This window comes from Xyrauchen texanus, chromosome 26, assembly GCF_025860055.1.
Source record: "Xyrauchen texanus isolate HMW12.3.18 chromosome 26, RBS_HiC_50CHRs, whole genome shotgun sequence".
Classification (NCBI taxonomy): Eukaryota; Metazoa; Chordata; class Actinopteri; order Cypriniformes; family Catostomidae; genus Xyrauchen; species Xyrauchen texanus.
The window spans coordinates 23988192-24005059 of NC_068301.1; the positions used below are offsets into that span (position 1 = coordinate 23988192).

The following is a 16868-nucleotide window of genomic DNA, read 5'->3' on the forward strand; positions in this document are numbered from 1 at the left end:
TTAGAACAAATAGAAAAGGAACAACAATGCCATTTTCTAATTCTTACAGATTCTAAATCCTGCCTGCAAGAACTCGAAGCTCTGAAAACAGGACACCCTACAATTATTAGCATAATAGAAAAAGTGGACTCTTTAAAAAAAAAAAGATTTCAATATTTTCTTTAGTTGGATACCGGGCCATATGGGATTGGCTGGCAATGAACAGGCAGATAAAGCGGCTAAAGAAGCATTACAGTTGGACATGACAGAATGTAATATACCAGCATCTGATGTTAAACACATATTGAATCTGTACATTCACAACAAATGGAATGGAATGAATGCATATATAACAAACTACATGAAGTGAGCCCAGTACTAAATCAAGGAGTTTATTATTTCCTCTTTGAAAATAGATATGATCAGGTTGATATACGAGATGTCGAATTGGTCACTCTAGACTCACTCATTCATATTTATTGAAAGGGGAAGAGGAACCGGTTTGTGATATATGTAAGAATTTCTTGAGAGTAAAACATATTTTGATTGAATGTCCATACTTTCAAAAAAAAATATTGATGGACATTTTCAAAAAGGTCTAAATCTCAAAAATAGATTACATTTTTATTCTTACAAATTTTGATATATTATTTTCAAGATTACTTTTGACTGAAGAACCAACAATGAAAAATATTTTTACAGCATTTATTAATATTATCATTGTTCATTTCAACATATAGTAATACATTTTACATGGAAAGTTTTACTAAAATAAGTTAATGTGTTATGAACGAACATGAACTAAAATGAACAAAGTTATATTTATTAATAAACATTAACCAATGTCAATAAATGCTGTAAAAATTGTTCATTGTTAGTACATGTTCACTATTGTGTGAACTAATGTTCACGTAAACAACCTTATTGTAAAATATTATCGTTTAAGATTTATGACAAATTTTCAGTCTGTTCACGAAAGGAAAATGATTTTGTTGTTGATCTGGAGTTTGCCATTCTACACAATCAATTTTATGGATCTAGAGGATGTTTGATTAACACTGCTGTTAATTTGTTTGCAACCTATCTATCTTCCATGTGTGATTAAGGGGGGAAGGCCTGCTCAAGACAACTCTGGATCTATTCCAGCAAGCTGAGGTACGGCAGCATTCACTCTCCTGTGTTTCCTCTTTCTCATAGGCTTTTTATTTAATCTGTTTGAAGTGTCATTAAGAGCAATGAAGTCCCTGGAAAAGACAGATCAATATATTATTAAAAGGACCAACTAGCATTTGTCTGTGATCCAGAGCATGTTATGTGCTGTGGATGGGTAGAACATGCTGATTATGCAGTCTGTCTTTCAATAAGTGTGGCATACTGGCCTCCACCCTACCATAACAACCTCTTATCTGACAGAACAAGCCTACCTGCTTAACATCAAAGTCAAAAGCTAACAGCAAAAAAAAAATAATAACAATAATAATAATAAAAAAGTTGTCAGGTAACGTAAAAAATGTGCTTCATGTGATAACGTCTAAATGAACTGTTTTTTTTTAAGTCAGAAAATGTAATTTAATATGACTAAATCAACCTAAATATATATGGTCACAACAAGTCATTTTTAAGGTTCAGATCAAGTAGAAACAATTCTTTAGGGTACCCACTGCTCATTAGTGGTGTCTAGGGGACCAGGATATCATAGAGACATAGTGGTGGGCTCTATTAGTTTGGGCCAGTAAACAACCACCTTGAAACCACTCAGAACCCCCTACAACATGCCAAAAAAGCACTCAGAATTCCTTTGAAATGCATAGCAAAACCCTGGCAACCAGTCTAGCATCACGGTAGTGTGTTTTGCACATGAAAGTACCACTCACATTTTATGCATAAAATGTAAAATAATTATTTCTTTATGCATTTCCAAAGACACATGAGTTCTGAATATCAAGCAGGTGTTAACCAATACATGATTTTATAATTTTATAAAGTTGTTTATTCAAGTTGTGTGATATTAATCAGGTACAGTCAGGCCTGACGTTACGGATTGTTTTCCAGGTGCTATCAGACCAGGGTATCCATCTGTGCTCCATCCTGCACACCCTCTCCACACAGGTAACACACCCACCATGCCCACCAGCCCACATGGTTCAGAGTTTAATTAGATGCTTGTAAATAAAGACTTTAAATGACTGCCATCCATCTCATTGGGACCACAGAGACATGGATAATAGTGTTAGTTAAACCCTGATCTGGCCGGGGCGGGCATGCGCTACACATCCATAATCACACAGCCTGACACATGTGGTACAGCGCATGGTTTGATTAATAATCTCAAACATGCATTTCCCCAGCTGTGAGTGCAGACTACAGCTAATATACATTGCTCACTTCTATTTACTGTATGTATCTATCTGTTCAAAGTTAGCAATTACCTCACTGTGGCAAACCTTTCAAGGAATAATTTACCCAAAAAGAAAACCAATTATCTCATAATTTACACACCATCATGCCATTCCAGATTTGTATGATTTTCTTTCTTCTTCTGAATACAAACGAAGATTTTTATAAGCATATTTCAGCTCTGTAGGTCCATTCAATGCAAGTGAATGATGACTAGACCTTTGAAGCTCCAGAAAGTGTGTAAAGGCAGCATAAAAGTAATCCATACTACTCCAGTGGTTAAATCTGTATCTTCCGAAGCAATATGATAGGTGTGGGTGAGAAACCGATCAATATTTAAGTCCTTTTTTTATTATTTACATTTACATTTATGCATTTGGCAGACGCTTTTATCCAAAGCGACTTACAGTGCACTTATTACAGGGACAATCCCCCCAGAGCAACCTGGAATTAAGTGCCTTGCTCAAGGACACAATGGTGGTGGCTGTGGGGTTAGAACCTGTGTGGGGTTAGAACCTGTGACCTTCTGATTAAGAGCCCTGTGCTTTAGCCACATAAATCTGCACTTTCACTTTCACATTCTTCTTTTGTTTTTGGCGATTCACATTCCTTGTGTATATTGCCACCTACTGGGCAGGGAGGAGAATTTATAGTAAAAAAGGACTTAAATATTTATCTATTTCTACTGATATGTGACAGCACTAGAGTGTGGAAACAGCAAACAAAAATCTTTGATCAGCCTATCAGAAGACTGCTTTCTGCCTGTCAATCATTTTGCACGTTGTTGAAGTGGATCAGTCTGGTTAAATGCCATTTTTAAGTTAATAACAGTTGTCAGTTGAGGCCACTATTTTGCTACAGTTGTGTTTGACAACCCTGAGAAGACGCACAACACCGGCGGTCTCAACGGTATCTTTGGAAGGCATGGTTTTGGAAAGAGGGGGCATGTCTAATTCAAAGGCTCTAATGAAATTTCATTTACAGCATCTTTCATATCATGTACTGTTTCTGAAAATAGCCCATAGGTTGTGTGTATGATAACATGATTATGGGTATTTCGTACTGAAAAATTAAATAAATTATTAGAGATGCACCGATACCACTTTTTCTCTTCCGATATCAGAACTCTCAGTATCAGCTAATACCGATCCGATAATGGTGTTGTCCGTTTTTTTTTTTGCATAATCAGTTTAGAATATCTATTATTGTTTGGAAATAATTGAGTGTACTCTTTAATATGTAAAGAAACACAAACCTCTAACTACACATTATTTCAATATAAATTATATCTTATTAAGAAAAACTTTATTGTTAACTAGTATACTGAATAATATAGCAGCAAAATTAACACCAGTAGAAAAGAAGCCGTTGTTTTTTTTCTTCAACTTAGTTGTTTTTCATTCACGGTTCTTTTTTTTGGAACCCATTCAACTGAAATATTATTATAATTTGTAAACCAATAATAATATATTATAATAGTAATATATCTCAATCGTGCACCTTTAACTTTTAAACCCTCGCGCTTTTATTTTGACATTCTGAACTCTCCAGGAAGTCCTGTAAGTGTCTCTGTTTGTAGGCAAGTTCACAGTAGTTGAATTCACTTCTTATTCAAATTCTTTTCAAATGCACCTCCAATGCCTTTCTAAATGCATATTATAAGTGAACCAAACTTTTGAGCATCTACATCTGAGATGTTGTTCGTGAGTAGCGCTCAAATATTGCGCACTACGTGAAGGCTAATAATAGCCACGAGCGTGTGTGTAAACAGAGCCAAGCCATTTACTGACGCACGCATTTTCTATATTTACTTATTACACACAGCCTTTTGTGTTTCATAGAGCTATCACACATCTTCAAGTGGCTTTGAATAAAATGCACAAGTCATATTAACTACTTTAATGTGTTAATGGTTCTTTTATGTCATTTTTGGAGCTTGACAGTAACAAACATGACTAACACACAGTATCGGATTTGGATCGTGCTCGTCGGACCGATATCCGATCCATTTAAAAGCTTCAATATCGGATCGGTGCAGCCTTATAAATTATAATAAAAAAATACACTTACAGCACTGCTGTGCAAAAGCAAAACGCAGTAACTACACACATTGTCAAAACTGAGTTATGAGGGAAAAAAAGGGTATTTTAGACTATGATCTGTCCTGTGACAGACGGGATGGTTTAAATATGGTCAGAGAGATTATGGAGTGTGAAAAAGTAACTACAAAATCCACACTTCAACCAAATAACTTAGAAGCCATTTTCAGTTTCAGTGTTGACGTAGTTCCTGCATCTTGTCTTTGTAGGGCAGAACAGAATTTCTTTCAAATACATTCCATCCTAATTCTTCTTCCTTACAATCAAATTATAACTACATCCTTCTTTGCAACTTCAGTTGAAACTCGAATTGAAATTTAAAAGCATACTTAATTCAGTTCTGAGTAGCACACAGCCCTGATGGCCACATGTTATGTCTGTGGAATATAGGTGTTGGATGAAGACCGAATGCTCATCATATCTGAGACAGAGAAGCTGGCAGCCTCATGTCGACAGCTGCTGGTCTGTGCCAAAGCTCCAGTTCAGGGGAAGAGCGCCATCTTTCAGAAGGTAATGGAATACAACAAGAGCACATCAAAGACCTTTGCTGGTGACTGCATTATGGTAAACAAACTTAGGACATTTTCATATCTATTTATTTATTTGGTAGGTTGTCTTGTAATAAGCGGGATGTGAAAAGAGTCCACCGTGTAGGACATTAGTTGCCAAATGTAATATGTGTTACATGGACACTGTACAAGAAAGTGTTATCATTAATATTTGACTGCACAATCAAAATGAAATAATCCATAAAGCCATGTAATAAGTAAATACAGTATATCTTAATTTATTTTAAGAAAACAATGTAGACTTTAGTTTATTGTTTTTTTAAGGTCATTGCCAAATGAGGTTAGATGATAAATGCAATGCTGTTGATCTAATCAGTTTGTCCTTCCAAGACACTGACCTTCCTCAATTTCCTGAACTCCATTTAACCTGATAAAATGGCCTGCTGTTGAGGGTCAAACTTCTGCTTTTAAAAAGAAGCAAAGGTCACACACAAAGGCGGTTTTAAATTGGTTTATAGAGGTTATGTGTTCCGAACTCCTGAAAAACAAGCTCAATGAGGATCTCCCAGCATGTCTCCAGGAACCCTCTCGTGATTTACAAGCAAATTAGTTCACAAAAACCAATTATATGTGAACCAGCCTGTTCCACAAATCATCTGTCAAAAATGTATAGATTGTTGTCTCTTGGAAATGATTGCTTGACTGCAATTAGAGCCCAAACAAGCAGCCATTGTTCACTTGTTAAAAATAAGAAAGTACTGTATTTTGGGTAGTTTGGTCAGCCACCAGTCCATTTGTTTTTCTTGTGTTATTTAGGTTGACTCATCCATACAGAACACCAAAGGCATCCTAACAGTGGTGGTCTACCTACTGCCGATCTGTAATAAGCTCATCAGAAAGGTTGGTAGCAACATGAAGGTCTGGGTTTATCCAAAATTGCTGTTTGAAATTGAAAAGACTGGTTTATAAAACAGAGATACTCTTTTCGAACAGCAATACATTTTCAGAATAAACAAACAGATTCAGACAGTCGTATGTAAGAGATAATGTCGGTCATTATTGCAAAATAATCCTTAGCAGGGTGATCAGTGCTTGTATCACTCTATAAAGGTTTATTTTGTGAAAATGACAACATTATCCTGCTTGTTACATGGCTTCTTATCAAATGTACAATCAAATGTACAAATAAATGGACATTTAAGTTTAAGTTATTTTATTAACCGAGGAGTAATACAGAGGAATTAAATTCAATAGTCAGGTAAATAGAAATCGGTTGCCAGGGTTAACAGTCAATTATATAGTTTTGCGATCATTATACAAAAATATATGACCTCAAAATGACACAATTCACCAATCAGAAATAAGTATTTCAGAGAGAGGTGTTATATATTGTTATATCAAATCTCAGTTGAGTCATATGACTCATCTAATTAAGATTATTTTGCATATCTGTTTTGAAAAACTTGAAATATACATAGCTTATATATTTTAACCTTGAGCGACTCTGCATGTACATTGTATTTTGGCTTTGCTATATACAACGCATAACTTAAATGAATTTAAACTGACTGATCTCAGTTCAGGACACTCTGGGCTGTCAGTAAAGGGTTCAAAGTTTGACGTGTAGAGTTATGTGACAAAACATCATGGCGTGGACCACAGGGTGTTTATCTTTGGGAGAAACGGCAACAAAACTACATCTGGTGCAAAACCTAATTACATCTTTACATTTAAACCTGTTTGAGTAAAAAGATTAGAGGCTCTAGGTTCGTCTGATATGCCATTTTTAAAATGTTTGCAATTTATCACGAAACGGTGTGCTTCTAAACACAATGTACACTGTGTGCTTTAGCCCATTTTTACTTAGAAATGCTATATTTACTGTGCATTATCACATTGAGAATCAATGGGTTTATCAAAAGCTGAAAAGTTTTGCTTTCAGAGGCTTTATATGGAGATAGAATGAAAATAAGGTGCATTTCAAACTGTTCTGAGACCAGTGCAGACAGATAGCACACTGGAGGTTAAGTCATTCACTAAATAGGGAGCAAAGGAGTATTCTTTAGAATGCAGCTAAGTGCATTCAATCCAAACTCCCTTTCATAAGTTCAGTTTCAGGCTGCAGAGGATCTTTGGACCACTCAACGTGTTTGACAGACATGGGACAATGGTAACGAGTATAGAGGTAGACCGATTAATCCTGCCAGTAGTTGTATCGGCAAAAAACTATGCTGATAGTTCTTTCATTTCTCCATGTTCCTCTGAAATTTAAGTTTTTTTAAATTGAAGTGAGGGCATTCAAAGAAAAATGTGACTATATAGAACTTCCTTAGACAGCACATACATTGTTTCTCCAACTTCATATTGTGAATAATAATAATAAATAGGCTATAAAAACCTTAATTTGGTAAATATTGAATAAAGAGTATTGTAACGGAGAGAAGTCTACATAATTTCAAATGAAATTTCCCTGGTGTGTTTCATGGTTGTTTAGTGTTAAAAGTCCCATGTTATGCCCCCTATTGTCTTTTTTTCTGATTATTATTGGGATTTTGGAAAAAAAAAAATAACTACATCTGGGATTGTATTCTTTTTGGACTCTTATGTCTGAGCTTACTAAGAAAATATCATCGAAATGCCACTGGCCTTTTCCACCACCTAAGTAATTATGCTAATTTCTGATGTAATGCCTGTAACGTCTCAAAAACATGAATAACCAACACATTTGGAAACATAAACAATTACTTTCTATAACCTTGTATTATTTAAAATGTATCAATTTAGTCCCGCTGTGCACATATATGGACATACATTTTTAGAAAACTATTTGCTCTAGAATGTTTTTTTTTTTGCATGTTTATTAGGTGCTACTTGTTGCATATCAAAAAGGGAAATGGAAAACGTACACCACAGTCACGCTCGGGTCTCAGGAGGTTAAAATAATCAAAGTAGTTAATTGCAGTAAATTTCACTATATAACCCTATTCAACCTTTATGCTATTTGGTCATATAGTGTGCCGGGGCCATGCTCCGTCAATTTGTTAAGATTGTCATCACACATCACATTTTACCACCAACATTGAACAAAGTAAAATTATATGATCAAATCCTAAAGCTCATTTGTTTTCCACTTTATTTTCTGCATTTAATTCCAGTGTAAATCAGAATGCAGCTGCCTGAGTTCTCCTCAGCACTGGAGAGAGAAACAGCTGAGCACTCCCGTCAACGAGGAAACTCTGAATGGCAAAGGCTCCAATGGCTTCGGGGTCAAATCCCTGGAGCAGCACATGGCCAATCTGACGTTCCTGGAGAGCAAATAGCTCTGAAAACCAAAGGCACTCGCGCCTGCTCACACACACAGTGCACAGCAATGCACTCTCTCACAGTGTGCCATTCTTTGTGCTTCTGTCCAATTGCTTTGTGGTGTACAGTAGCGTTAGCATTACAGCCTCATTCCAGTTACCAAAACATAGAAAAAACATCCACTGCATGTGATCAAGTCATAATGCAACTGTTTCAAGTGTAATGGCTGGTGAATAAGCTACAGTTTTAACTGAATCACTATTTGACTCCGTTTCAATATTGAGGTGTAAATGGAGAGAACCTCAGATCGTTATGATGCAAAACACTCTGCACACTGTTTTTAAAAGGGATAGTTCACCTAAAAATAAAAATTCAGTCATCACTTACTCATTGTTCCAAACCCGTATGCCTTTCTTAAGTGGAACACAACAGTCACCATTCACCTTCATTGGAAGGAAAATGTAACCTTCTGCCGAACATCCCTTTCTGTTATGTGCAAGAAAGTAATACAGGTTTGGAACAACATGAAGGTTAGTAAATGATGACATAATTTTCATATTTGGGTGAACTATTCCCTTAACATAACTGCCTCATGTACAAGTCGATGCCAAATATATCCACAGTTTTAATCATCTTTCTACACTGGTCTTGCCACAAGGCAGTCTGCCCAAGGCTGTAGGGCAGCATTTCAGTAACTTGGGATATTATTTTGAGAAATCAGGATCTAAATGTTCCGGGTGTTATTCTGTTGGCGAGTTCAGAGCGAGGAATGTTACTTTCCAAAGAGACATTTCTTAATGACGTTAATAGAAAAATCAGATCCTTTAAATGTACTTTTGTAGGAGTGACAGCCTTGTAATATGGTCTGCCTTGTAGGTCACTGTGATTTGTATTTTACAGCAAAGCTAACAATGTATGTTGAGCTTTGGTACAGTACATTAACCTGAAAGGTTCAAATGAAGACTATATATAAATCAGTAGGACTGTTGTGTATTGATGAGCAACTTTTTAGCATGGCACATATTACAAGGCTCTTCAGAGTTGGGTTTCTACCAATTCTAGTTAATACTTTGCTAAAATGTTCCTCTGATTTGTACTACAGTCAGTCAATACAAAAGCTTTAGAAATGATTGTGCAGCAGTTGAATTAAGTGTTGGACCATTGATGACCATTGAATGATTGAATAAAATATCCCCATCTAAATATACATTATTTTTCTTAAAATATGAATGGCTGGGTGAATTATTTATGCAATTTATGAATATTTATAATTGCTTATGATTTATTTATTACAAAACATAGCCTTTAACATAAAACTTAGTGCTTGTATTATAAATTAACATATAATAGCAAACTATTATATTTCCAAACTGAATTGGAATATTGCCAGAAGGGAGCTGTAACATTATTTAGTCGAGTTACTTAAACTATAATAACCTTCAAAACTTGAGTACTATGAGCACATTGCAACCAATGGGAAAATTAAATATGTCTTTGAGGATATACACCCATTCCTAAATTAAAAAGGCTGTTAATCAGAGAGTAAACTAAACACATGCAAAAAATATGCTTGACAATGGCGTATTCACGCATCTAAAGAATAATGGAAAAGTCCAACAAAAATGGAAGGGTTTTCTCCGCTCTCTTGAAGTGCAATCCAGTGAATTTGTCGTGGATGCAACTCTTCATTTCCTTAAGTCTTCAAATTTCCTCTATATCTAAAGATTGTTTTTAAATTTAAGGAGTTATTCTTGAAAGTGCAAACTGTAGTCAGCAAGGCTCTTGTTGTTGGTTTGTTCTTTTAGAGAGAACCTCCTGATATTGTTCTCCGTTCAGAAGGCCTTCTGTGATGCTCTTACTCTCCTCAAATTTAGGTAATATAACAGCAATGTAACCCTCTGTAGAAGGCTGAGCCAAGAAGACAAAAAAACAAAGTCACATTGGGTTTAGCCTAGTTCACACTTTTTCTTAAGACAAGAAGAAAAAAAAAAAACATTGATCACCACCAAAATTCAAAAGGGCATTTTTTCCCCTCAGCTTTTTAGGAAGTACAACTCTAGTGCTTATGATGAAAACAGATACAGGTATTTACCTTTTCCAATAACAGATCTGGTCTGTTGAGAATGGCTTCATTTACTTCTAAGAGACGTCCTCGGATACAGCTGTTGAGAAATCACAATTTAGTTCAGAAAACTTGGGCGCTGCAACTGATATTACATCTTCAGTGGCATTGTGTGATTAACAACTTTATGACTTACCTGAATATGGTGTATTCCTCTTCATCTGTACATGTTATTCTACACAGTGGGGCAAACTCTGTCAGGAACTGACCACCCTACAGAATACATTATACATATTAAAAATGTGAATAAAGGAGTACAACATTAAGATATTAATGACAATCATTCTGTATGTGTATGGTAAGGATCTTTCCAGGCAGAGGTACTCACTCTTTTTGACTTTCCAGACACTTTGTTTTTAAGTCTGCTGCATCCATCACTGATCTGGTAGTTAATGTTTTTGATTTTTCGTCCATTCTGAAGGATGGGGTGAGACTCTGCAAGTGTGATGACGCAGATCCTGAAGAACACAGATTTAGACTTTCACATAAAACTTTGTTTAGAAACAAAGAGGCCCAAATGTTTTTAGACACTTTAGCCACACTTCAAAATATATTGTCATTGCAGTACATTACACAATATAAAATTAAGTGGCATTTATTAAGAAAGAAAAACAAATAATCTGTTAGGCTTAAACTTAGAAAACCAATAAAACATTAAACACAACATTAAAACCACCTGCCTAATATTGTGTAGGTCCCCCTCGTGCCACCAAAACAGCACCAAGCTGCATCTCAGAATAGCATTCTGAGATACGGTTGGTGCTGTTTTGGCGGCACAAGGGGGGACCTACACAATATTAGGCAGGTGGTTTTAATGTTGTGGCTGATCGGTGTATATTGTTCAAAATTAGCACAACAAAAGTATGTTAGTGGAACATGTCCATTGTTAATATGATTAACTTGACCAGTGGTTACTCTGTTATAACTTGAAGGGAAATTATTTAATACATCCTCTAAAAATGACATTTAGTTGTGACCAGTTGTTTTCATTGATAACAAAATTGGTAAGTGACATGGTTTCGGAAAATGGGTTTGACACATTGCTAATGAACACACATTTAAGTTTGACTTAAGTGTCCAAATGCTTTTAGGAACCACTTTACAGTAATTAAATTATTCAGAATACATGCAAATATGGAGAGGGAGACACTTGCAAATGTTCTTCTACCTGTTGGAATGCTGTAGGATGCAGTGATCCTCACATGACTTTCCCTTTAGATCTACAACACAAATTACACCATGTTCACTGTGAGAAATCAACATATTAATCACATATGGTAACAACAGGAAAATATCTCATGCTTCGAAATGATCAAAGAATCTGAAAACACATACTTGACTACAATACTGTGTCCTTAACATTCTTAAAGGAATAATTCACCTAAAAATGAAAAATCTCTCATCTTTTTCTCGCCTTCATGCCATCCCAGATGTGTATGACTGTCTTTCTACAGCAGAACTCAAAGAAAGATTTTTTTAATATTTCAGCTCTGTAGGTCCATACAATGCAAGTGAATGGTGGCAAGAACTTTGAAATTCCAAAAAGCATATAAAGGCAGTATAAAAGTAATATATACGACTCCAGTGGTTTAATCAATGTCTTCTAGGGAGAATGTATGGTTAAAAAGGACTTAATATTGATTTGTTTATCATCCACACCTATCATATTGCTTCAGAAGACATGAATTTAACTACTGGAGTTATATGGACTATTTTTATGCTGCATTTATTTGCTTTTTGGACCTTCACAGTTCTGGCCACCATTCACTTGCATTGTATGTACCTACAGAGATGAGATATTCTAAAAATCTTTGTTTGTGTTCAGCAGAAGAAAATCATACACATCTGGGATGGCATGAGGGTGAGTATAATTAGATAAATTTAATATTTGGGAGAACTATCCCTTTAAAATCAAACCGTTACATGCAGAGAATCAATATCAATATGTTGTAATGATCAGCTCCAATTACCTGTTTTATACCAGCGAGTGAAATACCGATCAATGACTGATGGGGTTTTCTTTTCGATGTCCTCCATGACAATATCCAGCGTCTGTATAGCGTTTATACTAAAGGGATCACTTTTATTAAGAGCGAGAGGGACACACCAACTAATCAGATGCTCTAAGTCAGACGACAAATAAAGTTACACAAGAAATTGTCCGTTCTGAATCCACATCCGGTTAAATCCGCTGTTTGCGTCTATTAAGGTTTTGCGTTTCTGTGAGGTGCAATTTTTATTGAAATGACAATAAATGCATGCCTATCATCATTTAATCAATTTCAACGTTTCATACTCGCTAGTTTGGGAACACACACACACACACAAATACAACAATTTCTCTCACCGGAACTACTGCAGCAAATAAACATGTTTCCGGTTCTTTTTAATTGTAACACTCTGCAGCACTGAAGATGGCAGCGCCTGTGATGGACACATGTCATGTCTCCTGTTGTGCGAATCGCACTCCTAATGTTGTGTCATGGGGCAGAGGAGGTCTCATCGCATTTGGGACATGTAATTCAGTTGTTCTATATAATCCACAGGTACTGACTGTGCAGTTATTCTCAAATTTTAAATTATGCAGCTTGTGTTGTTGTTTAATGGCACAGTTACGTGTTACACTTATGTTTTGTTAAATTAATAGTCCAGTGACGTGCAAGCTATAAACTCATACATACATACATACATACATTTCAGAATATGCACGCTGGAGTAGTTTCATAACAAATGCTTGGAACTGTCATTTTGATCTAATTATGTTGTATTGCTGTGACGTGTTACATTCTTGTTTTATGTATTTATTGTCATCAGAAAATTAAGATTGCGCAGGTCCTAAACAAACACACTGGAAGGGTGAACGCTGTCCAGTGGGTTCATAAACATGACTGCAGTAAGTCGATTACTTTGGCCAGCACTTAAACGTCAAATAGTGTGTTTAGTGTTTACTGACGTGATTGTCTGTGTCTTCCTTCTCAACCGAATTTTATATGAACTAAAAAAAAAAAAAAACTACCTGAAAATATGAAATGTAGTCTTCCTTATCTATTTTTTAAATGTACCTCATACATGTACATTTTAAAATCGTATTTATTTCTGCAGCTCCTGAAACACAGCTGGTGTCTGGTGGGTCAGATAATAATATTGTTGTTTGGGAGAAGCATGATGGACAGGTATGTGTTTACAAACAATGAACGTACAACGTATTGCCAAAGTAGTGTGTGTTTGTGCAATGAAACAATTCAATCACTTAAAGCTGAAGTATGTAACCTTTCTGTGATAACGTTTTTAGAAAACGCCGTTTATTTTTACAATTCCATTTGGTGGCGCTAATGGCACAGAAATGACCTTATCTCCTGTAATGGTCAATAAAGATAATTAGAAAAAGAAAAAGTTAACAATAATATCAGCTGAAGTGATTTTAAAGCAGTTTGTCTGTCTTTTACCGCAGTTCACTGTATATGCAGTGTGTTCGGGACACTCCGGGCCAGTGTGTGCAGTGGATGCTGTGTCTCTGCCCTCCTCTCAATTACTGCTGGCCTCAGCATCATCTGACTCAACTGTTAAACTCTGGACCTGCACCTCTGATACAGGTAACATGAAAAGAGTTTTCATCTCATGAAAAAAAATATTTAAGCAGCATTCATTACTGTAGAATCATATATTAATTGCACATTTTTGAGTAGAAAAAACTTTCCAACACTGCAAGCCTGACATCTGCTGGTTGGATCTTGTAAATAATATTATTAGAATGCCTTGTCTCTTAGAAACACTTTTTAATACATTACAAGGTTATAATGTTTATTTAAAAATATAGAAAATGGGGTACAATACATTGATTTACTTGTTTCCACTGAAACATACAAGATGCTCTTTAGAACATTCTCAAATCATACGGGAATAACACAAACTTGTGGAGTCCATGCCAGAGTGATTGTTGCTGTCAAATACCAAGTAAATACATAGTCAAATTTATTACGTTTTCAGTTCAACTTTTCTTTCAAATTGTTATGCTTATAATTTGTAATAAAAATATTATTATTATTAAATGAGAAAAATGCAGAATAGAAGCATTGTCACTAGAGTTCTCAAGACTTTTGGACGGTGTAGATACATTTTTTTAATCACAAAAGAAAACTCAAGTCCAATTCTTGCATATTTCCAAAACGATTAATTAAAGGAATATTCCGGGTTAAATAAAAGTTGATTACCACAAAAAAATATTTCAAAATAGTCCCTCCTTTTATTTAAAAAATCAAAAATCGAAATTACAGTGAGGCACTTACAATGGAAGTAAATGGGGCCAATTCTTGGAGGTTTTAAAGGCAGAAATGTAAAGCTAATAATGTTATAAAATCACTTACATGAATTCTTCTTCTTAATGACCAGCATTATTTGCTTTCACTACTTTCTGTTGTACATGTACATACTTCAAATTGAGAGTGATATTGACTGACAGTTTAGAAAGTGTGTTATAAACTGTTAACAGAATGGGCAAGTGTTGTGTAAGACAGTATTTTATTAAAACCATCTTCTTCTCAGGTCATCAGATTATGGTGAATTGCGTCATTTCTCTACCATTCAAATGACAATGATCTGCCAAGAGATCTACCAAGTCCCAGAAACAAGCCTTGTTTTGTGGCAAAAATGTTTTAGTCACATTACTTTGTAATTTAGATCAGCAGATAATGTCAGGTTTTTCTGGATAATTGCTCTAATATAGTTAAATTGTTTGGATTGGTAATAACCTACTTTTAAAAATTGCATTGTTATTCTTAGCTGAATGCCTCCAGACCATTTCATTTGGGAGCGGGTTTGTGATGGATGTCTCTTTGGCGCTGTTGCCAGGCAGCAGAGGTAAGCTGTGCCCGCTGCTCCATGTTCATTTGCTTTTATTGTCCATCCTTATCATGTGTTAAAATCTCATTCTGGGCTTTAAATATGTCCTGGGGTGACCATATCTTGCCATTTAAGTTTTATTCCCTACTGAAGAAGTAGTTTGCTTTTAGACTGTTTATATTCACTTGTCGGGCTCAAAATGTGTCCTTGTGGAGTGCAATAGGAGAATAATTACATGTACTTGCAGTTCCAGTACTTGCCTGTGGGGGAGATGACAGCAAGGTTCACCTGTACGTGCAGATCGGTGGACAGGTAAGATTGTTAATGTTTTCTTATATTTATGAAGTAAAGATTTAAATTTAATGTTTTGGATATGAGGCATGTGTTTGGATGTCACCTGTCGATGTGTTTAGTTTCAGAGGGTTCTGACACTGCCGGGTCATGAGGATTGGGTGCGAGGTGTGGAATGGGCCGTAAAAGGTAGGTATTTTTGCAGTTACCCCAAAAAAGCTTATTCTTGATTATGTTTCAGCTCTATATTATGATGGAATACAATGGTAGAGATATTAATGTGTGTTTAAGGGTTATTATTTCACCCTGAGATCAAAAGGGGATAATTGGGGAAAATTATATATTTACATGAACAAAATGAAGCCTATTTTGAGGAGCATTAATGTTTTTTGCATTGTGACATTATTTTCATGATAAAAATGTACCTTTCTCCCCCAATTTTTATAGTCCCAAAATCCCCATAATGTAAAGTAATATTATTTTATTTTATAAATCGATGACAATATTTATATTAAGTATTTATGCTGATTTTTAAAAACAAAATGTTTTAACTGGATGATTTAATTTTTATTTTGCTGTAATGAGAATCATTATTGAAAATTATATAAATACTGTATACAAAAAATAGAATTATAAAACAAACTCAAAAACTAAGACATCTTTTTTGTTTGATTGAATGTGCACTCAGTAATTTGTCATCTTGGACTTACACTGACGTGGATGCGGCATCATTCAAAACACAATCATATTCTGTTTCAGATAACAAACTCACTATACACAGTCAGCCATAATTAATTTAATCCATCAATGAAAGTGTCTAATAACAGAGCGGTTACTGAGATTAAGTGAGTAGTTTTCAGCTGGTCATGTGATTAAAAAATCATTACGGTATATTGTGGGCCCTTTTCACCACCGCACCATTAGGGGACCCTCTCCATGTTCAATAAATCTACTTTAATAAGGTTACTGATATAACTGGATTCCTCATCTCATGTGTTTGGTCATGATTTGATATATATGTTTCAAAATTACTATTCATTTCTTGATTAAAATGTTTTTTTGCACTGAGTGCACCTTTTAAGGTTTATTGTAAAAAAAAAAAAACATAAAGACTATTCCGGGATCAGTACAAATGATTCAGCCTAAATGCTGAAGGCAAAGACCCATTTAAGATGATTAGGTAACAGCAGTGAAAATGGTCTCCGGATATAAAGTGTACTACCCTAAGGAGCTACTATCCAAGTTGATTCCACTCTCATGTTCTTTCATAATGTATGAAACAGGCACTTGCTGCCAACTGAAGGCAGTGTAACTGAAATATGCAAGTGG

General features: G+C 35.3%; 3 protein-coding genes across 6 annotated transcripts in view; 2 read left to right on the forward strand and 1 right to left on the reverse strand.

The window, feature by feature from the left end:
• Positions 1-8317, forward strand: part of LOC127619560 (alpha-catulin-like) — a 102940-nt gene extending 94623 nt beyond the window's left edge. For all 3 annotated transcript variants that reach the window (XM_052092425.1, XM_052092426.1, XM_052092427.1), the window contains exons 15-19: positions 1086-1134; positions 2032-2088; positions 4866-4985; positions 5801-5884; positions 8140-8317. In XM_052092425.1, coding sequence (XP_051948385.1) covers positions 1086-1134; positions 2032-2088; positions 4866-4985; positions 5801-5884; positions 8140-8304 — 475 coding nt within the window. In that variant the 3' untranslated portion in view covers positions 8305-8317. The remainder of the gene's footprint in view (positions 1-1085; positions 1135-2031; positions 2089-4865; positions 4986-5800; positions 5885-8139) is intronic.
• A 1730-nt stretch (positions 8318-10047) lies between these two features.
• On the reverse strand, positions 10048-12535 carry abitram (actin binding transcription modulator). Its single transcript, XM_052092428.1, has 6 exons — positions 12380-12535; positions 11578-11629; positions 10738-10867; positions 10546-10622; positions 10380-10449; positions 10048-10195 (listed from the first exon to the last, which is right to left on the reverse strand). Exons 1-6 carry the CDS (start codon positions 12444-12446, stop codon positions 10058-10060), a joined length of 534 nt encoding a protein of 177 aa, XP_051948388.1. The 5' UTR covers positions 12447-12535; the 3' UTR covers positions 10048-10057.
• Positions 12536-12823: 288 nt separating this feature from the next.
• Positions 12824-16868, forward strand: part of LOC127619559 (elongator complex protein 2-like) — a 42732-nt gene continuing 38687 nt past the window's right edge. For both annotated transcript variants that reach the window (XM_052092422.1, XM_052092423.1), the window contains exons 1-7: positions 12824-12955; positions 13224-13302; positions 13512-13582; positions 13861-14002; positions 15189-15266; positions 15496-15560; positions 15662-15728. In XM_052092422.1, the coding sequence (XP_051948382.1) occupies positions 12824-12955; positions 13224-13302; positions 13512-13582; positions 13861-14002; positions 15189-15266; positions 15496-15560; positions 15662-15728 (634 nt within the window). The remainder of the gene's footprint in view (positions 12956-13223; positions 13303-13511; positions 13583-13860; positions 14003-15188; positions 15267-15495; positions 15561-15661; positions 15729-16868) is intronic.